The sequence below is a fragment of the Macrobrachium rosenbergii genome, chromosome 6 (assembly GCF_040412425.1).
Source record: "Macrobrachium rosenbergii isolate ZJJX-2024 chromosome 6, ASM4041242v1, whole genome shotgun sequence".
Lineage (NCBI taxonomy): Eukaryota > Metazoa > Arthropoda > Malacostraca > Decapoda > Palaemonidae > Macrobrachium > Macrobrachium rosenbergii.
In genome coordinates this window covers 51556133-51583625 of record NC_089746.1, presented here as the reverse complement: position 1 = coordinate 51583625, position 27493 = coordinate 51556133, and the positions used below count along the sequence as shown (strand labels likewise).

General features: G+C 34.9%; 2 protein-coding genes across 12 annotated transcripts in view; one reads left to right on the top strand and one right to left on the bottom strand.

Annotated features, from left to right (window-relative positions):
- The window catches only part of LOC136839553 (uncharacterized), a 35225-nt gene extending 18132 nt beyond the window's left edge, over nt 1-17093 (top strand). The window contains exons 8-12 of one of the 2 annotated variants that reach the window (XR_010853379.1): nt 92-203; nt 7979-8161; nt 10883-11212; nt 13697-13829; nt 14022-17093. Coding sequence is in view for 1 of the 2 variants with exons in the window: in XM_067105795.1 (XP_066961896.1) it covers nt 92-154 (63 nt within the window). In the remaining variant the exon portion in view is untranslated. Of the gene's footprint in view, nt 1-91; nt 639-7978; nt 8162-10882; nt 11213-13696; nt 13830-14021 lie in introns of those variants that run through there. The other variant, XM_067105795.1, reaches the window with a different exon arrangement.
- Nucleotides 10207-27493, bottom strand: part of LOC136839554 (reticulocalbin-2) — a 31264-nt gene continuing 13977 nt past the window's right edge. For 4 of the 10 annotated variants that reach the window (XM_067105803.1, XM_067105801.1, XM_067105800.1 and 1 more), the window contains exons 5-7: nt 25524-25722; nt 18028-18151; nt 10207-12821 (exon numbers count right to left, since the gene is read on the bottom strand). In XM_067105803.1, the coding sequence (XP_066961904.1) occupies nt 12650-12821; nt 18028-18151; nt 25524-25722 (495 nt within the window). In that variant the 3' untranslated portion in view covers nt 10207-12649. Of the gene's footprint in view, nt 12822-18027; nt 18152-20476; nt 20604-25523; nt 25723-27493 lie in introns of all 10 variants that reach the window. The other 6 variants (XM_067105799.1, XM_067105797.1, XM_067105798.1 and 3 more) reach the window with 3 other exon arrangements.

Here is a 27493-nt window from a genome sequence, read left to right as displayed (position 1 = left end):
GGAAATTAAAGATATTGATCATTAAACAATGCAACAGAAAATCTTTATTTTTTGTTACGTTTTTCTGATGAACTTATTTTTTTCTTTTCAGAGTCGATTGTCATCTCTTCTAAAAAATTTCAGCTTGGATGCAAGTAAAGTTAAACTATTATAAGGACAATTTAATTTTTTTTTACTGGATGCAGTCAAATGGTTTAAAATCGGTAATTCTAGAAATAATATTTTGCCCATGTATGATTGTAGTACTTTACTATACTTAATAATAGGTTAAGGTACAACCATGACATTATCTGCTTCTGGATATATTTATTGAAAGGCTCAAGTGATGTAGTTTTCCTTAAGTATATTGTAGCAGAAATATTGTTCACTGAAACATATGAGAATAACCTTTGAAAGTTAAAACATTTCTGAATGCCATGCATGATAGTTCAGCGGATCATGCAGCATTCTATACTTTCACATTAATCTGTAGAAAAGTACTCAAGCATGACCCTATCCGTGGAAGTTATTGTCACTGAAATTCAGCTCTCCCGTTTGCATGTTGGTTCATGCACTTGGTGACTGGTCTCAATTTCATATACTGTACTGGTACACTAATTTAGCACTTTTGTATGTAATAAAGCCTGTTCACAAGCCAATAGCTTTCATTCTTTCCTCTTCACTTTGTTACTAGTCTGTAGTGTCCTTTCATACTTTTTCTCATTTGAAATTGGTAATATTTCAGTTGTAGGTTTGGCATAACAGGGTTATGAACTTCCACGCCTGTTCTTTTGTATGTGGAATTATGCACAATGTTACTTGTTACTAATCCAGTGGCTCTTTTTATTTTTTTGCCATGATTCCTTCATGTATGGCATTTTGTTGATCATGCCGAAATATACTGTAGTAAATTACATATCTTTTTTTTCTAATGTTAGCACAAAGTTGGTAAGGATTCATGACTTAATTACTTTTAGCATCTGTTGTAACTGTTCTTTACTAGTTTCCTTGTATGTGCAGATCCTGGTCTTTTGCAAAAATATCTCAAACCTAAATAAAAATCCTAACTTCGTTTGTCCCCTCCATTTGAATGTGGTTCTGCCTTTTTTATACTGTTTCTCTTGACTGTCATGTTCTTGGAATTTTTTTATTTATATTTTCCTCTTATGCATGCATTCATTTCATCACCCTTGGATAACAACATTATCCCTCTCAGGTTCTTATATTTCCACAAGTTCTGAACAAGGCACCTCTTCACAACAAACAAAATTACCCTTCCCAGTTAGAACTACACAGCTCAGTGAATGAAAAAATACAAAGAATTCTTCCAGTACCAGACTTATTACTGCTTAGAAATGATTGTGAAAATAGTTTATTCTGACCAGTTAAAATTTTTTACTCTGCATTCCCAGTTAGTAAACAGCATTTTTTCAAAATTTCTCCAGAGTTAAAGCCCTTTCTCTCTGGATTGTGTAAACCATGAATCAGTGTGTACTTCAACTTTATAGAAAAATAATCCGTGTACTCTTTAGCATCATAAATAACAAACTAGAACCCAAAAAGTAAGGGCCTGAACTATATAATTACAGTGATGGCCCCAAATCTTGATTTGTTGTGGGATTTGCTCCAGCAGCATCCAGTAATACAGAAACCAGCTCTTTTTACCAGTTGCTGAAGTTTTACAGCAAAACTGTCCGCAATGTGGTCAGCAGTTTAGATTATGCTGTCATGACTTCAGTAGTGCTTTAGAAGCCCCTCAGAATTGCCCTAAGAAACTTTATCCCCAGTATATTTAATTCTTCAAATTAGCCTGTATGAAGATAGCATTAAGTTGAAGTATGGCGGATCCCTACTCATGTAGGTATGGAAGGAAATGATGATGTTGATACAGACAAAGCAGTAATTACTATGACCAAATCAAATATTGTAACTAATCTTATGAGTTTTTGCTGCTGTTTATCTTAAACCTTTCATTATTAATGAATGGCAAGCCTCACTGAATGATTAATCTGACAATATATTAATGAAAATGAATTATGAGATTTATTTCAAAAGGAATGCCTTATTGAAATAATGTTGTCCTGTCTTCAAACTGGAGACACTTGTTTACACCCGTTTAACCCATGGGTGTGACAAATAACCTCTGGGATGAAGAAAAATATTTAAACATATTACATGGGCCTGTGTAGTTGTTTCAGTTTTTGAGTGAGATTGATGTAATTAATGAGAACGAACCCTTTGGCCAACCCTACGACAGTTGAGTTATTAACATGGTGGTCAGTTTAAACCTAACGAAAGCATCATTACAGACGTGCCAAATGGTTTTTTAATTGGGTTAAACTGAAAATCTTTTTCTGAAAGATTGGATCTGCCCCATACTAAACTTGTCATTCACTATTGACTGAAATATTAGCATTCACATAAAATCCTATTGTCAGTTTCGCATCATCTAAGGCTTTTTTATTCTTAACCTTTTCTAACGAAGTATATGCTTGCAAACAAAGATATATCAAAGATTAAGCCTAGGAATAAGGAATACAGTTTGGATGATGGGTATTAAATGGTCTCATAAATTTAATTTCATTGTACTTGCATCAGATAGCCTGATAAAACTTTTAAGTATCTCCATAATTTTTTTTTTTTTTTGTAAAGAACTTGAACGCTGTCCATGGATTAAAGGTATTTCTTCATTATAAGAGTGTTAAGGTATGTTCAGTATACTGTAAATTTAAGGCTTTAGTACATACAGGAAAAAGTGATCCAAATACAGCTATGTAGCTATGAGTTTTAATGCATTATGGTAATTAAAACGCTTCCAGACACTAAATTTTTAACTTATACATTAAACTGTGTGTGTTTAATCCAAGGGGGATGCATATTCATAGCTTGTTTAACTAGACAACCTCAGTCAACAGTTGAATACTCTATAGGGGTGGTCCAAACAAAATGTCTGTAATAATGGAATTTTAAACTTTTAATAAACTGTAGATCTCTAAAAATTTGGTAACTGTAAGTTGAAAATAAGGAAGACATTGACAAATTTTCCTTAACAGACATGTTCCTAAAACTCTGACATTTGCTGTTGGTTGAAGATTGGACTTTAAAAAAAAAAAGTGTTTTATCCATAAATATTAACTTGCATTTTATACATACAATTATTGGATCGTGGGTTATCCATTACATATCCATGGGTCAAATGAGAGTTGCCAGTTCAAAGTCAGGATAGAAATGCAGAACTCAGACATGGTGTTCTTGGAATTTTGTTTGTTCTGGACATAATAGTTCTGTTGCATTATTGGCTGCTTTATTGCCATCATTCATGCCCTTTTTGTACACATGGGAAAAGATCTCTATTCATCATGCATATAAGCTTCCTATAGATTGTTTATTGAAAACCTTAGTTTGCTCTTAAATAAGACTTTTGGAACAGCAGTTTTAAGGGCTTCTATAACACTTATAAACTACAATTTTTTGTGGAGATGAGGTATGGTAGGCTATACTAAAGAAAATTGATTTGTTAGGTGATAAGGCAGCAAATCATTAAACCTGATAAAGATTTGGAACCTCAATATTAATTAGTGTGGACCTTTACTTCATGCATATTCCAGTATGTTATTAATGTTTGTGAGCATATGCCCAATTATTGGTTTAGTAGGACAGTGTAAATGTGCATACATTTACTCAACTCATTATCCAAGAGGTGGCAGTTCTTGCAATGATGGGATAACATTTTGGATGAGAAGACCGAAGTGGTTTTTCATCAGGTATTAGGGCAAGTGTCTATGCCAAGCCATATAATTAACATTCATAATCTCTTATGGAAAAATCAGTTGCTTTATGTAGTGCTATTACTGTACTGTTAATTTATTGGCAGTGAAGTTGCTGAGGTTAGGAGTGTTTTTGCTTTTCCCTTTCACATAGGTTATGTGGGATTTCCAATTTGAATAGGCATAAAAAACAGACAATTTCACGGATGGACAGAAGGGAATAACAGTACTGGATCTCGTTTTCACTTGGTTCATAATAATTATGATTCTGCTTATTATTCATTTAAAACATATTGGCTCTTAGGTTTTTCAGTAGAGAGTAGAAACCCAACTGGAAACGCCTATTTTTCTATCTTAGAAATAGCAAGGTTTAGTATTTTAGAGAATTACAAAAAATGCACACAATGAATTGCAAAGTATTCTACATAAAGATTATCCTTATGGCAAGTAGATACAGTAGTTTTTTGGTGAGATGTATTCATTGCTTGGGTAAATCAGGCGACAGAGTACACTTCCTTGAGGAACCCTTCTAATTTAAATCTGACTGGATTAGCAATGTCCGTACATGCCTGGAATGTTCAATTTCATAGTAGGTTTTTGGCAAATAGCTTGGAAATTCAGTGAAATCTGAAGTATATATTAAAGATGTGATTTTGGCAAGTAATATCATATACATTCTATATATCAAATAAAATTGCTATTCTGATTTGCTTACATGCAAACCCTTATGAATATGGTCTTCTCTATGTGAGGGGGTCCTAGTGTGTGTTTATTGAGTAGTGGATGCAATCTGAGACTTATAGTGTTACAAAGCATGCCTACTGTTCACCATTTTTTCCCTTACTTTGCATGAACAACTACTCAAAGGGATGTTGGTCTGTAATTTGCGTAGTTTATATTTTTATTATGTGGTTGGTTTTATTAACATTATAGTGTCGAGCAATTTCAGTAGGGCTGTTTTGTAAAGATGAAATATCATTGAAATATGGTCACTCTCAACAGAGTACCGCTTACACCCCGGTCGTTTCAAACCCATCTAAAAGATGGGCACAGGCATATCAGCAGTTGTAAATATCCATGGGTTAGAAAAAAATTGTCTCGCTATCATTTACTGTATACAGCCAAGCCCATTCAAATTCATTCATAGCTCACTGTGGAGTTTAGTGCTATCTACTTCCAAATTATGAGGGCATTAAAATCCATTACTATTAACTTTCGATGTAATTAGTAGGATTTTTACATGCTATTTTCTTGTATGTGTATACTGTAGTTCTGAACTACCGTCTTTATGATCTCATGAGTTTGCTAGCAAGTACTTGTCAGATGAAGTAATGGGATTATTGACAGATAAGCATTTCCGTATGTACTCATTTTCTTCACTAAGTTGAATTCCAAAATGTTGTCTAGCCAGGAGCCCATTTTTTCTGCTTTATTATATATTTGTTGCATAAATTATGTATACAGTAGATAGTCAGATTGTTGTCATTCTTTGATACTACATCTCTATAAAACAAGCTGCAGAGATCATGTTTTGCTGTGTGTTTTTACTGTTACAGTATTAGATTTTCTGTTGTCTGAGTATGTGCTTGTAGTGATAATGGCTTGTATTGAAATTGATGTACACTATAAGCATTTTTGCTTGGGTATGGGTGATCGGTTAGTTTTGATGCTACTGATGGTGATGGCTTAATTTTTTACATTTTCCATTACTGTGGTTGGTTGTTAATTTTCTTTAGTTAAATTCTTCCCTTTGTTGTATGTTGTTTTTGGAATGGAATAAAAAATTTAGGCCAAATGCCAAGCGCTGGGACCTATGAGGTCATCCAGCGCTGAAAGGGAAATTGAGAGTAAAATGGCTTTCAAGTTATAACAGGAGAAAAACCTGAGTTGCACCATGAAACAGTTGTTGGGAGAGGGTGGAAAGTAAGATGGAAGAAGAGAATATAAACAGAATTATATTAAAAGGAATGAACAGGGTTGCAACTAGGGTCCATAGGGACACTTCAAAGAACCTTAAGTAATACCTACAGTGCACTGCATGAGGTGCAGTGATGGCACCATCCCCCTAAAGATTATGTTGATTTTGGTCTGACAGATGTCTAGTATCACTTTATTCATAATTTTTTCCTTTAATTTTGGGAGTTCCAGTTTCCAATGGTATCTTTTATCGCATGAACTGTACATTAATCTCTTTAGTTGTTTCCCTGTTGACCTCCACGGTTTATAGTGCTTTTAAAAGGATTTGAGTGGACATCATCCATTATTTCTTGACTCAATTGTTAGCTGTCTTCATTTATTGGTTTTCCATTTGCTCTGAATAAGATCTACTTAGTACCAAGTTGTAGATTTTCTTACACTTATCTAATTTGGCCTTTCTTGCCAACATAAACCATTTCTATTTTTCAGAAATTTTAACTTTGAAGAACAAAGTTGGAATTAAATGAAGAACTCACTCACCATACATTAGTTATTTAGGATATTTGCATTTTCTTAGCTACAAACTGCACCTTCTTCTTTATTAGTGCAACAGCACCTACACTGTTTTTAGGTTTCAGTACATATGATCTCTTAAACCTTTTATTTTGTCCACGGAGTTCAATTTTGGTTTATCATTGATTCTGACTTCAACTATCAGTAACAAGTTTTGGAGTTTCTGGTTTTCTTGCTTAGTATTTCATATAACTTAAGGTCATGAATGTTATGAGACATAATGACAAAGTATGCTTTTATCTGGAAATTCTTTTTCCTAGATTCCAGGAAGTATTAAGAGTTCCTTCAATAAATTTTACGTATCATGTATGGTTACGTTTAGTTTAGGAATTGGAATATAGAATTTAGGCCAAAAGGCCAAGCACTGGGGCCTATGAGGTCATTCAGCACCAAAAGGGAAATTGAGAGTACGAGGTTTTAAAGGTGTAACAGGAGGAAAACATTGCAGTTGTTAGAAGAGGGTGGAAAGTAAGATGGAAGAAAGAGAATATGAATGGAGGTACAGTAAAAGGAGTGAAAGGGGGTGCAGCTAGGGCCCAAAGGGACCCTGCATAGATGCTTAAGTAATGCCTACAGTGCACTGCATGAGGTGCACACTGGTGGCGCTACCACATCCAGTATACATTTAGTTTATTACCACTGATTTTCTTGATAGTTTGTTTACATTTAGTCTACCACTGATTTTTTTTATATAAAGTTTCTGACTGGCTTGTTTAAATTAACAGCTCATTCATTTGTTAACTGAAAGGTCATGTCTGGTGGGATTGATTGATTGATTGATTTATGGATTTTAGGTATATATGCCAGGCACTGGGGCAACTATGGCCATTCAGTGCTTAATTTCTGGTGGGAGTCATCATTTTATAGACTTCTATAAGATACTATGTCTTCAGGACTGAGCATCATTGCCAGTTGTCAGGACCAAAACAGCTTTGAACTTACATGGGGCAGGATTTGTTTTAAAATGTTGTCTCTCTTGCCTTTTTCTTCCAATTTGATAGCTATGGTACTCGAGTGTTCAGCTTGTTTTCTGTGGAGTACGGTTATCTATTGTTTCCTTTGATAGTTCTAGTTTATTACCTCTTTTAAAATTTTATTCGTGATACAAATAAAATAAGATTGGTCCAGTATGGACTCTGGTTTTCTAAAGGGGGCCCTATTTCTCATAAATGGCTACCCTAAAAGAACCACCAGAATATACATCTTACCCCTTTGTACCTTAAGGGTCTTCAATCCTTGGAGGTGACCCAGCACCAAGTGCAAGGTTTGATATAATGTCTTTCCTGGCTCAACCATGTTAGGAGCTTATCAATGCTATGGGTGGAGAGGTGTACTGTTGTAATCCCACCTTTCATTAAACTCAGTGTGTAGTCAACACTATGTTAAGAGACCAAGGGATTAAAAGCAATGAATCAAACTGGTCTAGTTTTTGTCTGGGCACTCTTAATTGGCCTCAAGCATGGTTGGACCTACTTGGGTAGAAAAGCTAGTCCACCACTATTGTCCAGTAAGTCCTTCCACCATGCAGGTTCCCCATTTCACCAAAGTACTAAGCTGTTGAGGGTGGAGGGTCTAGGTGAAAATTTTATGTAAAAATGGTATTCGAAAGTGGCCTAATATACCAGTTTTATGCAGTGATTTTGGGATAGATACCTCTATGTGACATCAGAATTTTTTTGTATTTAAGTTTTTGATTGAATTTTGTTGTTTTATTAACTGTTCATTTGTTTGTTAACTAACAGGGCATTTCTTTGGTGGGACATCCAGCTATGATGGATGCATAAGGTTTCTACTACCCTATGAAGCAGAAGTGTTGCTCTGACAAGGAAATCAGAGGAGGTTTTGGAAGTGTGACCAATGAATGTTAAGATTCATGGCCAGTATATGGTGGAAAGAATATTATGAATAAGGAATATAAGCACCAAGTAAGTTTAGCATTTAATATTTTTCTATTAATTTGTAGACAGCTAGTAATTTAGTCTGTTAGCATTACTGGGCCCCTCAGGGGTAGATTATATTTTAATAAGCTTTTGCTAATAGTCCTAGTCTATTTCATTGCATCTGTCCACTCACCAACATAAGTTTTAGGCAGAAGTGGCAATAACCTAGCTAGAGGTCTTGATTAGCTGAAATTGTTTCCAGTATCATTGGCTTACTGTGATAATGATGCAAAATATTTCATCAGTAATACATCTGAATACTTGTATATACAAAGAACCTTCGCACATTACAATACATAGTTTATAAACATGCCAATTTTTGTTGATAATAGATACAAGCACGTGAAAGATGAGCTTATAAGAAACAAACATTGGGCTTTCAATAATTAAGTTTTACCTCATTTTAGGTAAATATAAGGACATCTGGCTGTGTGTGTGTGAATAAAAGGTATTTTAATAATTTATTTCATGTAATTTACCCGAGAAGGGTAATAAGTAGGTATTAAAAAAAAAAGAAACGTCTATGAGGCTGTTTAGGGAAGGTGAAAGGAACAGCCACTACAACATTGGCAGGAAGGTGGGAAATTTCTGTTAATGCATGGCAGTAGCATTGCAGTTTTGTTTTCAGAATACTTTGCATATTTACATAATCTTCCTTGAGTACTGTATAGAAATCTTTATAAAAGCTCAGTGATTGGGAAATTTCAGGAGTATTTCACCCAATAACTTATCAAGCAAAAGTTTGAAATCCCCTTGAATTCCTGTCATCCTTTGTGTGTTGATGACATACATATGACATAAAAGGCTAGCCTAGACATTTTTTTTTAATGTTAGGGATTAGAGTGACACTTGAATGAATAAATAATGGTTACAATAAGCAAGTAATTTTTGACTGATTTGAAATGAAAGTATTCTTGGAAGATGGCCAAAATCAAATGTGGTATAGGCCTATCGTTTGCTTGTCAGTGCTTCATGTTCTGCTGGTCAACATCATTAAATGTTATTTTTCAAGTTTACAGACTTGAATATAACTTTGGTATCAAATGACGTTTTTATATTCATGCAGTGAAATTGTACACAGAATCAAGTTTGCATGATAAAGAGATCTTGTAATCTGAACTGTCTGTGGGCATTGGTCTACATGTAGCCTGGGCTATACCAGTGGGTTAAAACATAATGATTAAAAGCCCATCGTTCATTTATGTCTGATATGAGTGAACTGTCTGATGCAAGCTAGTCTTTCTTGTGCCTGAATAAGCATATTGCTGACACAAATCAGCATGTTTATGATTTATATAAAGTAGTGTGAGGGTTATTGTATATACAAACGTTCAAATATCTTACCAAAGAAAGTTTTAATTTTTATCATAATAAGCTGATATCGGAAATGTTAATTTTCCATCAGTCATGAGCTACACAAGCACGTGCCCCATCATCACCCGTGGGGGGACAGACAAGTTAAAACCAACCATTTTTATAGTTGGTTATTTCAAACAAAACTTTATTTTAGCCAGGGACTTATCCACTGAACAGGGATACAGTACTGCATATTCACCTTTACTGTTAAACTTGACCTTTTAAGCATAAATGTGTACTCTTATAGTTATTATTTTATTTACTCATTTTAAATTGACCTCAATAACTTTCTAGCATTTGGAACCTTTTTCCAGCCATAATTTAGGTCCCCATTGTTTTACTTCCTACTTCAGATAACTTTATTTTTTGTTTTTTGTTTGTTTGTATGGTGTTTTTACGTTGCATGGAACCAGTGGTTATTCAGCAACGGGACCAACGGCTTTACGTGACTTCCGAACCACGTCGAGAGTGAACTTCATAAAACACATTCTAAACAGTAGATAGTACTAGTAATACACTGGATTACAGTAACATAGACAATTAAAACTTACCAATTTCACAAATGTGGACAAGGCAAAATCTTCTGTTGAACCCAGATACTGTATTACATTTATGGTTTGATAAATTGGAAAAACTTATTTGTGGGATTTGTTAATTGAAACAAAAATCACAAGGATTTTTCATACAGAAATCTATTCCAAACACACAATTCACATTTCACAAATTGTCAGCAAGATGTTTCAGAAAAGTAGCGCTGAAACTGTTAATGACTAAAACCATACTCATACATCAAACACCTTTGCTGTTGCAGTGCCAATTAACACTTAAATTCTTTATATAAGTTTTACTTGAAAATTTTTCATTTGAACGTCAAGTAAAATAAAAAATACACTGAAAAATACAATACTTTTGCACTGCACATTACCAGATGATGATGGTAACAACTCGGATCCAGTTATATTGATATATTTTCATTGTCCTTAACTGACAATAATTACTTTCATCAAAATAAAACAGTTTGGCTAAAGACTGTGAATAAACAGACTAAAAACATAAGCTGCAATAGTATTCTAGTCAATACCTGAGTAGAAATAAACATATCTCTTCAAAAATTAAATTTCTACATAAGTTTGTCTCATAACATATTTTGCAGCACAATTACTGTGGTTGTGCTAAACCTAACAAGTTTCCATGAAATCTACAGGTAATGTTTTGGTTCTGAACTATATGTGCTTGTTATTCCTGTCTTCGAGCAGCTAATAATGTTATGAACCATACATTCATCCCTGCATATGCAGTTCGATAATTTGAATAGCAAATTTCCAATATAAATTTTCTTTTTATTTACAGGAAAGCTCATCCTTAGGAGGCATGAGGCACTGCAATGCTGGACGAAATGCTGAATCATTACAGGCATCTTTTATAAAACTTAGTTTTCAAGCATGGCATTAGTCAGCCCTGAATGGTCATAATGAAATGCAGCAGCAATGCAATCTCTTTGAATATCAATTTCAGCCATTTCCTATGAACTTGGCATGAATGTACATGCTGTGAATCTCCAAGTCCTGGGAAAAGGAAAAAATAATTACAACTGCAAGATAACATCAAGAACGTAATGAATGTTTTCTACAGTTCATCTTTCACAAGAAGGAATTGTTGAAATTCCTGAATTGGAAATAAGTAAGTTCTGAAAAATTTTTGACTTTTTTTTTTTTTTTTTTTTTCCAAATTTACGTTTTTGCACCTTCATTCTGTTTGGTAGTCTTCAATAATTAGAGGGTTTCCAGTCATATTTGGTCCAAATTATAATTATTAATACCGTACATAGTTATACTTGACCAGTGAATTACAAAATTATCATGTATGTTATTTATAAATGACCAAAGGTCAAACAAGTATGACTAGTTAAGAAATATACTGATAAACAGCAATGGGATGGTTGGGTCACAGTCAGTTGGGGGTTGGTCATGATACTTGCTTTAACACTAGGTTGTGATGGAATGCAACCCAATCATACTCACAGGGACAATTACATTAGTTTAAGCTGTCAAGGACAAAGCATTCTCCCTATTGTGAGCTCCCACAAAGGGTTCCAGAGCTCGTCTAGACTACTGTACTTGCTTCAGGGGTGAAGTGCTTTTTTAATTTTGGATAATCAGTCCCCACTTAAAAAATACTTTACTAACTATTGGCTTAAACTAACTAACAAGTGATGATATTCTATAATGTTCTATAAAAAATATACCTTAAGAGTATATTTTCTTTATAAATATGGATTACACATTCAATGCCTAAAAATAATACATAACAAAATACTGTCAGGCAAAATGCTACACCCGAAACTGCAATAAGTTCTTAGAAGAAAATCTATCAAAGTTGTGCAAAATAAACAATCTTAAGTCATGAATACAGGTACAGCAAAAAAAAAAAAAAAACCTGCACTGACTTGTTCAGTATGGCACCTAAACCAACTTACATACACTCAAACAACACAACACAGTGTTCATTGACAAATAGTATCTTCATGTGCTAAATGCTTTGCATAATGCAATATTAAATAGGTTACACAAAATCTAGCTTTATACAGAACTAAGGTATCAATGTGACATTGGCTGACAGACAATGACCAATTCTGATGAGATTTTCATGAACAGAGTAATTCATTATGCCCATTGTTGTTCTTTGCCAAAACTTGGTGTACACCAAGCCTCACGTCTTTGTTAAAAGTTTGTCATACACCTGAAAATGCCAACCTATTGCAAATTATATTTGGTAGTATAGCCCTTCCCAACTTGATACAAATCACCAAGTTCCAGCAGACTGAAACTCATAAAAATCCATCAGAAAATATCACTTTCTTACAAAATGACCAGACCTGGTAATATTAAGAAAATTTACTGTCATCATAAATAAGAATAAATATATCTAAAATAAGCAGAGATTCCAATTATTACATGATCTAACACAATGGATATTGCAACTGGGAAAAAACAGATTAGTAGTAAGCAAGTCAGTTTCATATATAAAGCACTCTCTGTTAAACAACCTTCATCACTTTTTCTAAGTACATATTCAAAAGAGGGCACTGTTTGTGAAGGAATGCTATGCATAGTTGTCTCACAACTCGTCTTCAAAACGGTCAAGATTGTGCAAGTGATCACCGTAGTCAGTAGCCTCTGATCCTACAAAGACATCATGATGATCCAAGACTTCAAGGAATGAAAGTACATCATCTGCATCATCATCAGCTGCAGCAAACAGGTGATCCACCTCATCCTCTGCAATATCCCTGAAAGGTTTCAAATCGTAAATGAGGATAAAGCATGTCTATAAAGATGTTAATTGCATTATACACAAATCATGCTACTGACTCCCAGTGAAAATGGAAATCTAGTTAAAAAAATGAGAAATTAAGGCATGCTGTACTAAAGTAGTATAGTAAAATAAAACATGAAACATCATGACACTTCCCAAATTACTAAGGGCACTAGTATACATTACCATTAAATATAGCATATACTTTAAAGGAAAGAATACTTAATAGCATATAAAAGTAAAAGCAGGGTAAGACGGGTTTTGTTTCCATAAAATTATACTGCTGATGTATGTAAATCAAGCAGTATCAGTATTTAACTATGAGTGATTGTGTGTACTCAATTGCATTGCAGAAATGTATAAGATATGAAGCCTAAATGAAAACATAAATTTGGTTGTTAGTGAAACTGACTATAACTTTTATGGATGTATATATGAGCAAAATTAATATTTCCTAATTTGGCTCAGAGACTAGTCCTAAGCTTAAAAAATTTTTTTTTAATAACCTACAGTATTAGAAGACAACTTTTGTTTCCATAAAATTATATCATAGATGTGTGTAAATCATGCAGTATCAATATTTAAGTACGAGTGATTATGTGTACTCAAATGCACTGCAGAAATGTAGAAGATATTAAGCCAAATTAAAAAAAATTTGGGTGATGTTAATGAAGTGACTGTAGATATTAAGCAAAAATGAAAACATAAATTTGGGTGATGTTAATGACACTGACTGTAAAACAAGCAAAATTTAATATTTCCCAATTTGGCTGAGACTCTGGTCCTAAGCTTACTGTATTTTTTTACAACCCAATAAACCATACACTGTATTTATTGTCTTTCCTCCAGGTGAAGAACTCCAGTTGCTTCCACATATATCAATCAAGATTCTCTCTGCATATATTTGTCTCCATTCATTCTTCTGTGTGACTCCATGGAACAAACATCATGTTGGGTTGCAATCTAAGGCTTTACCTTCCAGGTAATTATGTCATTCTTGCTTAAAATTTTCATCATTCAATTAACTATGTTCTTGTTCATTCTTTTAGGGTGATTCTACTTTGGTTTCACTTAGTTTTCATGTAATTCAATGTTCTGAATTAACCGGGGACTGCCTGTACTTCATGAGAACGTACCCTACCATAATCAGTTAACTTCTTACTCGCTTTAACAGGAGCCGAGGTAGAAGTAAACTAAAGAGCCCCTGGTTAACGGATTCAATTTGGCCAAAGGAAGAGAATACAGAACAAAGTGAGCTATGCACCACTTAAATACTAAAGGAGAATCAACCAAAACATGGCTGAAACTCAAGTCCAAATGGAGGAACTGAAGTGGAAGAGGTGAACTGTGGCCGGAATGTGAGTAATGGTGACACAGAATGCCGGGTAAAAATACCGGATGGAGGAGCGGGTATTTAGGTGGAGAAGGGAGAGGATTCTTGTATGACGTCACCATGTAACCTTGATGACAGTCAAGTGTCCTCTGCACAGATTGACATCATCATGTAACAGTGACAACAGTCGGAGCGACTACACAATACTTAAGAGGAGATTATCGAGAAGCTGTGCTAAAATCAGGTTAACTCACTCTAGCTTAGTAGGTGGCAGAAGAGGAAGAGCTGCTACACAAAGGAATAATTGTCACCAGGTGACTAATACGAGGCAACAGAGGGGAAAACTGAGCGGGGGTGGTTATCGTCTGGTTGGGGACGATACCAGTTCAGAACTACTGAGGCCAACATAATACGTCTGAAACCCTAACTCTACCGGTTCACATACATCAATTCACTCTCTCTAAAAGGGATGTTATGTGAGCCAGCCAGTGCTGCCAACTTAGCGAAAAAGCTATGTTTAGCAGATCTGAGCTTGTCACAGTTGGCAACACGGAGCCAGCAAACGCGAGTGTCAACCACTAAACTCACCACAAGTTTGGCGCAAAAACCCAAACCAGGAAAACAGATGAGAGAGAGGTGTCGAAGGGCACAGAACCTCGGTCCCAAGACAAGCCTTGGTTCCCCGTCAGAGAAGACAACCAGCTGACAGGGGGCAGTTCAGAGGGCGAGCTACAGACAGATGCCAAGGCTCCGACACCTCTCTCATGGGGGAAACTGAAACGGGACAAAACCTGGGGGGAGGGGGGGGGGATCTTGGCCCTAACATTTTTTATCGAAATCCTAACTAATAAATTTCAATCATTATTTTTCTCCTGAACGACACTGGGAGAAAAAAGGTGGAGCAGAATGAGAGAGAGGAATTAATCTAGGCTATCAGGTAGGTTAATGAAGGAGAAGCAACACCAGAAGACAAAAGGAAAAGGCTGGGTAGGCTTCTGGTGTGCCCTAACTAATTGTTTACATAAATATCAGCCTCTAACATCTGATACTACACAAAATTTACATCCTCTCACCAGATCACTCAAAACCTACATATCAAGAAAACCACCTTTATGCCTGAGCAGCTAGTCTAACATAGGCTATGAGGTCATCTTGCAAATCTAAACATTCAGTTTTCACAAAGTCTTTCCTATGCAGCCTAATGCTTTCATCTCTGCTTGTTGTAGATGGCATAAAGCAAAAACAGAAACAAGCACAGTACCGTACAGGAGAAAATCAGCCAGAAATCAACAAAGTATTACAAACGCAGATCCGGCCACCCATATAGCAGGTCGGCATGAAGAAATATGACAAGAATGTATACATTCCAGCACCATCTGGTGGGAAAACTGATGACTACAGTGACAACCCTCGCAGGTTACCCAAGCACATTCTGATTTGTTTAAAATGCCGATCGCAACAAATGACGAAATGATAAAGCTAACTTTAAAAGTAGGTAATATTCATTACAAATAATTTCTTTTCACTACTCAGTTTTCAGACATGAGTCAGTTATTACTTTTGGCTCAGTATGCTTTAGTAGAGCAGCTTTTACAAGGAGGCTCTCCTATCTCACTCAAGTTCTGTAATATTACTAATAACTATTTTCCATCCTACAAAATTCTTTTTCATTCCTAGTGGTGGTGTCAGGGTTTCTATCATGCTTCTCAATGTCATAACGTTAAAGATTTTGCTACCCAATCTAGCATTCCATATAGAAATACTAAAAGTTGCAAGACAACTTTCGGCCACAAAATCCCTTTGTACCTTGATAACATGCAACACAGAATTCTAGGCAAAAAGCTTCTAGATATATTTTCTACTCTACTGAACTTTCATACAAAATCCTACACAGAATTCTGCCAATTCCACATACATTACAAATTTTACTTTGCCTGATGTCCTGCTGTGGCAGAAAAACTGTGGATAGGTTGATGGGAAATAAATAAAGATAACATAAGTCCTTCTGAACTTGGAAAAGTTCCTAGCTTCTCCTGCCAAAACCTTTTGTAAGTACAGTAGCTACCATTGGTCTCAAAAGAATGGATGATATGAAGGCACTTCCATTCTAAGAAAGAAGCCTGTACTAAGGAAACATAATAATGAATGTGTTCATATGAATTAAAACCCCCTTTACATACTTTTAAAAATTCAACAGTCAGCTATTTGCTAGTAAACAGCTTCAAACTTTATTCCCATTTCATTGATTAAGAAATCTAATAAGGAAGATAATTCCAAAGTTACTTCCTTCAATTTAACTTTTATCATAGAAAACTGAAGCTTTAAGCATTAACTAGATTTTATTTCTTGATACTACGAGTCATTTAGTGTTTACAAATTAGTGCTTTATTCACTATTTAAACAAAAGTGTAGCTGTTGCAAGCCAAGCACTCTGCTATACAGTATGTATTATGATGGTTAAGTTACCCAAATACCAGTATATAGTGGGGAGGCTGAGTATATAACAATTACTTTCATACTTATATACTATACTTTCAGGTGTATAGATCATATAACCAAGTTATTTGAAGTGACAATCTGTGCCAACATTCCTACTGCCACACTTTCTACCTTTCTGGGTATTAAAAGCAAGCTTTGGAGGAGAATGGAATTGTATATCACATGCACCTTTCTTCCCAGAAACTGTTAAAGTAACAGCAGGGAAACTTATGGACTACAATCCTCCTCTTCACATGAAAAGGCAACAAAATATAGATTACATGTATCAGGGAGGATTGAGCACTCACAACCAAATAGTGGTTAAAGCTTTTATAAGTTTAGTTCTATAAACATTTGTTATTTCCTTGACTGCTTTATTATTATGAGTGTCGTAGTTGATTAATGTAATGTGCTTTAATAAAAGTAATAGTTTCATATTTTTTTTCTTTTCCTATCATTTCCCCACTACCATACTTATTGAAATTGCTATGAAATATAGGCACCAGAGAAAGACTACTGACTTAAGGATTCTTCAGCAAATGTTTTCACTTAGCACTCTGGGATTTTGGGGATGTTCTAAAATTTGTCTGCTGCAAAGTACATTGAATTAGGACATAGCAATGATTTCCTTTTATTGCTTGCTGTGAATTTAGTTTTTTAATGTATTAAGCTGGATTTGGTGCAATTCTGAAGCAGAAAACCTGAAATGTTTTGTAGTACTGTATATTAAAAATGGAAACCAACACAATCAAAATAAATTAAAGTTCAATGAAAACTTTGGGCAGACAATGCCTTTTGCATCTCAAGGGCTGGGAACTGGATGATGTCATCAGGATCTCAAAAGGGTTAACCAGACATTATTAAGGTTAGTGTATTTGGAAGTAGTAACCAGGGAACTCATGATAATTATGAATACAAATATCTACGTACAATCAAATGCTTTTGGAGTGATAAAGATGATGAAATACAAAAGATAAAAGAAATAAGATTGAAAAGTAATTGATGTATTTCTGTAACTGAAAGTCAGTGATGAAGAAAAAGCTTTTGGCAGTGGAGACATGGGTTAGGCAAGTTCTTAACTGTAATTTTGTTTGTTGTCTAGTTTTAAGGTACTAAGGTTGTAACTCACATTAACACAAAAGCTTGTGTTCACCATTTACATTTCCCTCCACAGACTACACCCAGGATACATTATGCAGAGACCATTACACTAAATCTGTTACAAATTCAAGGCAAAGCATAAGACTGGAAGAACTTTTATCATGAATCTGACAATTAACCTCTGCATTAGCACTGCATGCACAAATACTGAAAGCAAGTTAGTTTCTAACATATACTACAACATGCTACAAAAAAATTTAATGCCTACTCATTTGATGGGACAATCCAAGACAAGATCTCATTCCTGTCGAGAATTCCATTTCTATCTACATCATGATCATTGTCAAACTTGTCTTTCTCTGTTAACAGCCACTCACGATCCTGCTCCTTTCCTGTTAATAACTTATATTATTACTACATTGTACAGTACAGTATGTAATATTATCAAAACCTGAAATGCAAGTGGTAAACTGTAGACACAAAAATAAACAAATGTCTAAGAAAAACTAAAAACACCTCTCTCCCATTAAATAAGTTGGTTTCATTTTTGGCCCTATACAACATAAACAGATGAATTAATTGCACCTGCTTCAGTCATTCCACGAAATTTCCTAAAACTGAGGGAACAACAAGAGCACACACAGTTTTTAACAGCCCAACACACACATATATAAATACAGGTAATGTAAATAAATCCACAGCTTACTATTAACAATAAAAACAATGAACCCTGAAAAGTAAGTACCAACATGAGTCCAGACCTTAAATTACACTTCATTTCTTGGATTTGTCAATTTCTGAGGGCAAGGACCTTGTACTGCAATCAATCCTAACAATCACAGTTTCTTGCTGATACTTAACATAGGATTAACAGTAACCCCTTGGCCATTCCTCTGTTTATTTCAAGAGTGCAACTAAATTATGGGTAACTAAAAGTAAAAAAAAAATATATTCACCCCTGACTTGTGGCAGTATTTAAGTCAGCCCTCAGAGTTTAAGACCTTTCCTCTTGTTAAAACATATACTCATACAGTCTTTAAATTAACTAAGCGCACTGAGGGTGAGCTAACCTTGCGACAGGGGTCACAGTCACCTCACTCATTACAATTGTCCATTATTCTAACATTAAATCTAACTTGCAAGGTTTGGCAGCAGGATTTAGAGTACAATATTAGCTCATTTAAAGTACGTATTGAGAAATTTTAAACTAGGTCAAAAATTTTGGAGTTATCCCCCACACAAATAAGATCCTAACACTTATTTACAATAATACAATGGGGTGAAGACCAAATGAAGAAATTTTATAAATATCACTAACATCTTATCTGTAACCATTATGACTACAGTGTTTGTATATCTATAAGGTGGCTCAATCACATAACCAAGTTACATTTTTATAATCTCCTAGGGCTCATCAGAAGGGCCTCTTCTAATGTAAGGGGCAGAAACTGAAGCAACAAATAAGGTGGACACCTGGAAGAATGTTGGTAGCTACAGCCAATACAACCTAAGTGATCCTGACAAAGGTCAATTAAGTTATCAGGGTTGATAAGCCAGGGATAGTATGAATTACTGTATCCATTCCCATTATACAAACAAGATGGTCAGCAAGAATAAGTGCCTGTTCACATAAGATTAATCATGATGCCTCCCTGATCAGGAATATGGAAATGTAGCCATGCTATACCTCTTGACCCCAATTACTCAACCTCCAATAGATATCAGTCAAAATTAACAATCTCATACAACCTTCTGGACAATGAAGTCGCTACTAAAGATTAACAGAGATGTCTCCTAAATGCTTACCAGTACAGGTAAGTTATGGACCTTCAAAAGTATAATTGGTATACATGTCGTCAAGAAAAAGTGAGCAAAAGTTATGAGAATAAAAACTAGAAGTTTCCAATTGCTTGATTATCTGCAGTATATTGATCAATATGCAGATAATAAAGCAAAGTAAAAAAAAAAAAAATATGAAACAAGCGCCAACAGAGTAGTAACAAACACACCTGCTGTTCAGAAGCAAACCTAAAGAAAAATGCAATGAGAGAGGGGTTGTAACTCTCTCTCAATGATGACCCATTTGAAATTCCAAACAAATTTATGGAATCTAACTTGTCTTCAGCAGACAAAGCCCATCAAAAACCAAACAAAATATATTTAAAGTCTCATCCACTACCAAAATAAAGTAAGGTACCATGAAATTCTTGTCATTTATCAACTACATACTGTACAATGAGAGAAAGCAAAGCAAATAGTGCTAAAATGATGATAATCATGGTACTTTAGTATATATCTTCTTGATACTGTTTGTCCACAATACAGTATGTACCCTCCAAGTATGAAATGACTTAAAACATTATAAATTAAATATTAAATCAAAAGTCTGCAATGCTCCTGATAAAACGCTACATGCCAAGGAACCTCCAGAAAATATTGTTTATACTGGATGAATATGAATAAGTTGCAATGCATATAAAGCTAATATCTTGCATCAAGACCAATAAGATTACTTAATACTTACCAAGTAATTCTTGTATGGGACTAATACTCACTCAAATGTAAAATCTTGAAAGTAACAACAAAATGGTAATTACAGTAACCTTCAAAAGAAATGTGATTCACACAACGGCTAGACCAGCCAGTGCCAGTCACATTAATCATGGAATTACCTTTCAAAACTCATACAAAATTAAGGAATGGAATATAATTCTTACACATTAGTGGGAGATAGCAGTCTCTGAGCCTCTATAATGTGAAGAGCTCCATCACCATCAAGATCATGCTTGTCAAACTTCAATTTCTCATATTCTTCTTCACTTTTTTCTAATATATCATTTACTCCTGTAAAATAACTAAGCATCATGCATTACAACACAAAAGAAAAAACAAAAAAGGTGATATCAAATGTCTGTGAAAGGTTGCACAAAATATTAAATTATTAAAAGACCAATTCCTCTCAAAACATACAAATTAAAGAACACTTCTTGTATTCAGAGAACAAAAAAGTTCAGTGAAGCTTTTATGAGAGGAAAAACACATAAACAAAGAAAATCAAAACAATACTTGCCACTGATAAAAGCAAGAATTATTAAGATAACATGATAACAATGATATATACAAATTTCTTAGTTTGCATGATTATATTTTAAAACGAACATGTCTATAAACCAAAAACTGCTAAGTCTTTGGAAAACAGAATCTCCACACCTGCAACACAGTAGATAAAAAGCTTACCAAACTATCCTCAAGTTCTTGACAAGTTGTAAGAAAAACATACATAAAATGCACTAAATACCTGATCCATGCCTTAACTGCGTGCTCTAGCAATCTTACTTCACCATACTTTCTACACTACAGGCCATACTTTTTTGTATTGTCTATTACTGCAATGCTTGTCCCACTTTTTACTGTCTCATCTTACTATCTCAAAGTCTGAAATTTCTTTAAATCCTCACAAAAGTTAACTAAGCAGCAGATTGCTCGGCACTTATTCAATTAAGCTTTTAATACCTGTTTCAACCTGAGGTAATGTAAAAGGTCACTTTATCATAACATTTGGACTTTTTCATTTTTGTGTATATGCATTTCCTCACTTCTAAAACTTGCTTACAACTTTTTAAAATACTTTTTATGGCACCTGTATATAACTTGATAGCCTTTACTACTTTTACAGTTTGAAAATGAACTGAAAAAGTCCCAACCTTAGAGTAAAGACATTTAAGGCTTTGAAGTACTTTAACTCCTCAATTTTTGAGTCTCCTGAGGGACCTCTGAGACATGTGACATCACTATCTTAAACCTTTCAGTACTTGTTAAACACAAAAGCACTTGGTCAACTTCTTTTTTATTCCATCCTCCAGCTCAATGACAACTTAAATCTCCATATTTTTCAAAATGTTTTATGTTTAACTAATATACAATTTAAAAATATGGCAGACTAAATTACTTTTTTAACCTTAATTCTATTGAAAGTTTAAGGAAGATCCATGAAACAAGTCAAAAGGTTATGCTGCCAGTGCTATTAAATCTTTTAGTCATTCATGGAGCCTATCCTCCTTACCAACAGCATTTTTAAGAAATTTCTCAAAGATGAAGACAGATGGGAAATTACCTCTCTCTCTAATCTTTTTAGTCTTGTGCCCTGTCCACCCAAATTCCCAACAGGTCTAGCCCCTTTTCAATATCCTTGACCTTCTTCATCCAGCTACATCCACTTCTCATCATACTCGTATGCCCCATCATCTCAATCTTTGAGATCTGTCTATTTTCCAGCTACTGGACACAACTTCTCACTGTAACTATTTCATGAGTAATATGATCTTTCACCTCATGAATCTTAGTCCATGAATCTCAGTCTTCAAGTCACAACTTTCTGAAATAGTCTCTACTTTTCCTGTAAGTGGCCAATGTCTCTGATGCACAGTTGCAGTAAGAGCATTACCCTAGCATCAAAAGTTTTTGTTCTGTTTACTAATAGGGTACTTTTATTTACTGGTGTCCAACGCTCCCCTTTTATCTCACCCAGGCTGATGTACTCTTTTCCCTAGGGCAACTCTACTGCACCAAAGTTCAGTGTATCCCAAGGTCCTCATTATTTGTAAATTACTTTAACAAGACTACCGAGTCATATTTCTACACTCATAGGGGTTACAAATACATCTGTTCTTAAATGAGCAGTGAAAACTAAAGCAAAATTACAGAAGTTGGACAGCTAAAGAGAAAGAGGCCAAGGAGAGCACGAAAAGTAAAACAAAAAGCAAGCAGCTAGGTACAACAGGATGCTGCAAAGAACATTCTGTATCATCTGAAGTGTGCCATATGAGGTGCACTGTAAGTGGTACCCTAATATGGGGTATCCCCAAGGTCACAGACATGTTCTACTCTTCTAAGACCAGCTCCTCACTGCAACATATTGCCCCATTTCCTCCTCTCTTTTATTTGGTTTTATACATTTTGGGAAGGAAAAATCTCTTATCCCCTGCGCATTTTGTAAACCTGAGCAAAGTACTAATTCACCACATCATCCTTCCAACAGCAGTCACACAGCCACTTTATTGAGTGCACATTTTTCAGTCACCATAAGCTTTGTTGATTAACCAATTTTTAATTCTATCCTCTCCCTTACACTCTTCCATCCTTCAAACATTTCTATCTCTTCTCTAAATTTACTGTTAACAATGTCATCAGCATTTAACAACTCCCAGGGCCCTCTCATTCTGCACCTTTTATAGCTTTCTGCATCCCTGTGATAAACAATAAAGGACTCAAGGCTGAGCCCTGATGGGCACCAACATTTATCTCAAATTCTACTGATAGACCTTTGTGTAAAGATGCGGCAACATCTATAGCTTAGTAAGTTTTCCTGTACTCTATGCTATTGTAATGTCCATCTAATTGTTTGTAATAGTAAACCGTCAAAAACCTTCTCAAGATACATAAATACTTGAACGTTTTCCTGTGATTGCCCTTTAAAAATAAAACTGCCTCTGTAGTGAATTTCTCTGGTATGAGGCCAAACTGATGATCACTTATTTTAAAAAGTTTTCTTCACCTTTTCTCTAGCACCATCTCCATTAATATAACAAGTTCCAGCAACAATATTATGTTTAGCTCATCCTTAACCAGTTCTCCAGCATCTTTAAGAAATCTCAATGTTTCCTGAGACTTTTGTACTTTTCATATTCCCAAGGGCCCTCTTAACCTTTTCATAAGTTATGATCTCTGGTGGTCTCTCTATCATCCTGACATCCTAAGTTCATGTTTATTCTCTTTATACAAATTTTTCGAATTCCTGCCTCCACTGTCTCATTATTCCTTTCCCTTCAACTCCAATTTCTCCATTTTCATCTTTTAAATAATGTACCCCTTTTACATATCTTCCATTCTCCTCAAGTTTTTGGAATTATTTGGAGTACTGGGCACTATTTGCACAACTATCCTCTTCTGAAGCTTCCTCACTGTCTGATGCAATCCAATTATCCCTACTGCAATTAGATTTTTCCATTTGTTACTGCATCTATTTTTTTGCTATTTTGCTTCTATGCTCTACCTTTTTCTCTATGTATGCTTACCAGATCCTTCCTTTTCTTGCTCTCATGGGCCTTTTTCTGTTATTGAATTTTCCACAGGTGACTATATAATACCAAGATTCATGGCCAAAATATTGGGGAAGATCATACTGCAAATTAGGAAGAGGGTGAGAGATGCTGGGTCCAGCAAAAGGAAAACAAAAAGATACGTATTAAGACTGATATAATTTTGACAAGTGATGAGAATATGTAAGGAACAGTCTGAATAGTAATAGAAATGGAAACACCTTGAGAGATCTGTAGTAAGGGCCAGAACATCACTGATAAAAGGAAATAAAGACCTCTACTGATGAAATCCTGGCTTCAACTGCTCAAGACAAAGGAGTGGGGATTACTCATGTTTAACCAAATATGGTGAAATGCTAACATAAAAATGACAAATTTTTAGTTAATTTGTAGTTTTCATAAATAACAAACTGGAGGTCTTTACATATGGGGAAAATCTCAAAGTGCAGAGCTGGATCTGGTTTAAAAATAGAATAAGGTTGGTGGCATGAGTGTTATTAGCCAATGGGGAGAGAGAGTAGGCAGAGCCCGACCTCTTCTCCCCTTTTTAACACAATGGCTCCAACTGGCTTAGCAATCTTGAGTGACTGCATTACTTGAAAAAGGAAGGTTATAGAAAACAATAGCTGGCAACTATACACGGCAACATTTAGCGGTGATGAAAACCAATACAGTAACTATCTAGTGTTGCCGAGATCCTTCAGCGGCAATGCCTGAACACAGCAAAGTTGGCATACTTTCATGCAAAAGCATACTTACACATAATTAACAAGCACAATACGGTAAGCTTGTAACTGCATTGAGAACTGATGTAAAAATTATAGAAAATATAATGGATATAACAAGAACATTTACAAGTGTAAATCACAGTGTTTAGTTATGAAATTCAGTCAAAATATGAAAGGAAATCCCTTATCACTGTTCTCCAGTGGCATTCAAATTAAGCCTCTAAAAAAACCGATGTCTGAATGATTGATACCAATGCTAATGGAAAATTTTAGTACAACTTGATACCACACTAACAAATATACATTCTACATACGTATACATTTTGCAAAGACTGAAATACATACTCATGCCAATGCCATTATAAATATCAATGGTAACTTTTTTTCATTAAGAAACAATCTGTCATACTTACTCTACACAAGTATCCAATAAGGAAGCCACTTACAACACAACTACAGAACAATCTATTTCCTTATCTCCTTCTACACCTACCATATTTTTCTGCCATATGCACTTACTAGGTACAACTGCGACCAAATATGATTTCATTACATTTATGTTAGTGTAAATCTCACAATGAACAAGCAAAATCTGTCAGATACTCCTCTGGTTTGGTCTTATGCTAAGAATACTGTCAAAAACCTTCAAAGAAATATTCCAACAATATATTACCCAAATGAAAAATGCCTTCCCCATCACAAACATGAATGAGTAACCTCAAAACCAACAGGAGAAACTAAATGAATTTTAAAGTCTTGAAAGAGATTAAAAAAAGGAGGACTTTAATTCAATTACTGAAGTATTATTGAGACTACCCTCCAAAATAATTTGCAATAAATTTTCTTATATTAATCTATTTTATTAACATTTTCAATCTAATAGTCAATGGGGAAATTCAACAACAAAATCATTTGAACTTATTCAAGATGACACAAACCTTTCTCGCCAATATATTCTTGGAAGTCAATCAAACCATCTCCATTTTTATCTTTATCTTCCAAAGTTTGTCGCAGAATAACAGGAAGCATATCAGGATGTTCTTCTGGGTGAGTAAATGCTAAGAATTCCTTCTCATCTAATCTGCCATCTATATTCTTATCTGCTGCATTAAACAACTCACGATCTTCTCGTAAAAGCTGGAAATTAATAAAAAAAAATAAGAGAGTGTTCAACTTTAAAAATACCATAAAAGACATTTTAAAATGTAAGCATTAGGTCAACAATAACTTCATATATTCCACAATGCATACCACTTGTAAAAAATTAAATTACAACAAAAATTTCATGGTATAAAAAATGAACAAAGAAGCCCTAGCTCATTACCTCAATGGACTTATCGTTTAACAAAGAAGCATTCATGAAATAATATTATACTAATTAATCATTATTTTATATTTATAAAAAATGTATTTAAAACATTTTTTCCTCCAACCTACAGAACAACTAATCTGAATTTCAGCTACCTTTTATGCTGCTTAAGAGTAATAAGAACTATATGGTGAATCCAAGCAAAATAGGAATCCTCTTCATATGTTGGCTGAAGTCAGGCTTTTATTGTCACTTTTATTTTGTAGGCTGGCAACAATGTATTGCAGTCCTGTTCTGTGGATATGGCAATATTGCCAGTAGAGGACAAGATGTAAACACTGTGGGCACAATGGCCAGCGTTATGTGTGACACATTTTAATGAGGTGCTACATAGTTCACTGGGAAAAGTACTAACATTTACATAATAATAAATATGAAATGGTGCGTGTGATATATGCGTTCTTTTGTTGTATATGTCTGTAGATGAGAATGTATTGTACTTCTTTAACGCTTACAAAACTTTCCTTTCATTACAGATGTATTGTTTGAAGTTTTGTGTTCCATAAAGGCTAAAAACTAGGCCTAGTTTCATTACAATTTATTGAACACAAAATATAACAAGATGGAAAGACTGCTGAAACCGGAAAGGCTAGACACCAACCCTAGTTCATCGTCGGCTCAAGAGTTTCAACACTGGTTCAAGACATTTGAAAACTTCTTAGCCGCCCTTCCGCAGGATACCTTCAACAGGCTAAGTCTTCTCACTAACTATTTGTCACCTAAAATTTATGAGAATATTTCTGAATGTACTACATATGAGGATGCTATTAGGATTCTAAACTCATAGTATATTAAACCTACCAATGAAGTGTTTGCACGACATAATTTGTCTACTCGCCGTCAGCAAGTTGGAGAATCCATAGACGAATATCTTCAGGCTTTAAGACTTCTTAGCAAAGAATGTATTAAGGCAGCATTTATAGGAGAATAAAACTTTAGATTTAGCAACCATGTTTGACCAGGCTAGGGCAACAGACTCGGCCCAGAGAGATTCCGGAGTTTATTGTGTCAACCCACCTTATTGGGTGGTAAGTGCGGCGACACCTGAATGAAGACTCATTGGTCCAGAAGTTTTAGAGGAGTCAGCTCCTGTAACAGCAACTGTGACTATTAAATGTTTCTTCTGTGGTTTTTTAAAGCATCCCCTCCTGAAATGTCCAGCACGAGAGGCGTTTTATCATAAGTGTCACAAGAGAGGACACTTTGGTAAGGTGTGTAGTGCCAACTTAGTAACTAGTGCTTCCATTAGCCTCGGAAGTAGGTCTCTCATCTTCAGGACTAATTTAAAAATTATCATCATCATACCTTAAATGTATTATTTATCTGTTATAGACTGATATATCCACCCTTTCATCCCACAATTTGGCCACGAAGCCAATAAACCAGTATTTATTCTTAGGAGAAAATACCCAAAATCATCAAAATATTACTAACACTGATTCCACCACCAGGTCAGCATGAAGAAATATGATAAGAACGTAAACATTCCAGCACCATCTGGTGGAAAACAGATGACTACAGTGACAGTCCAAGTGGGTT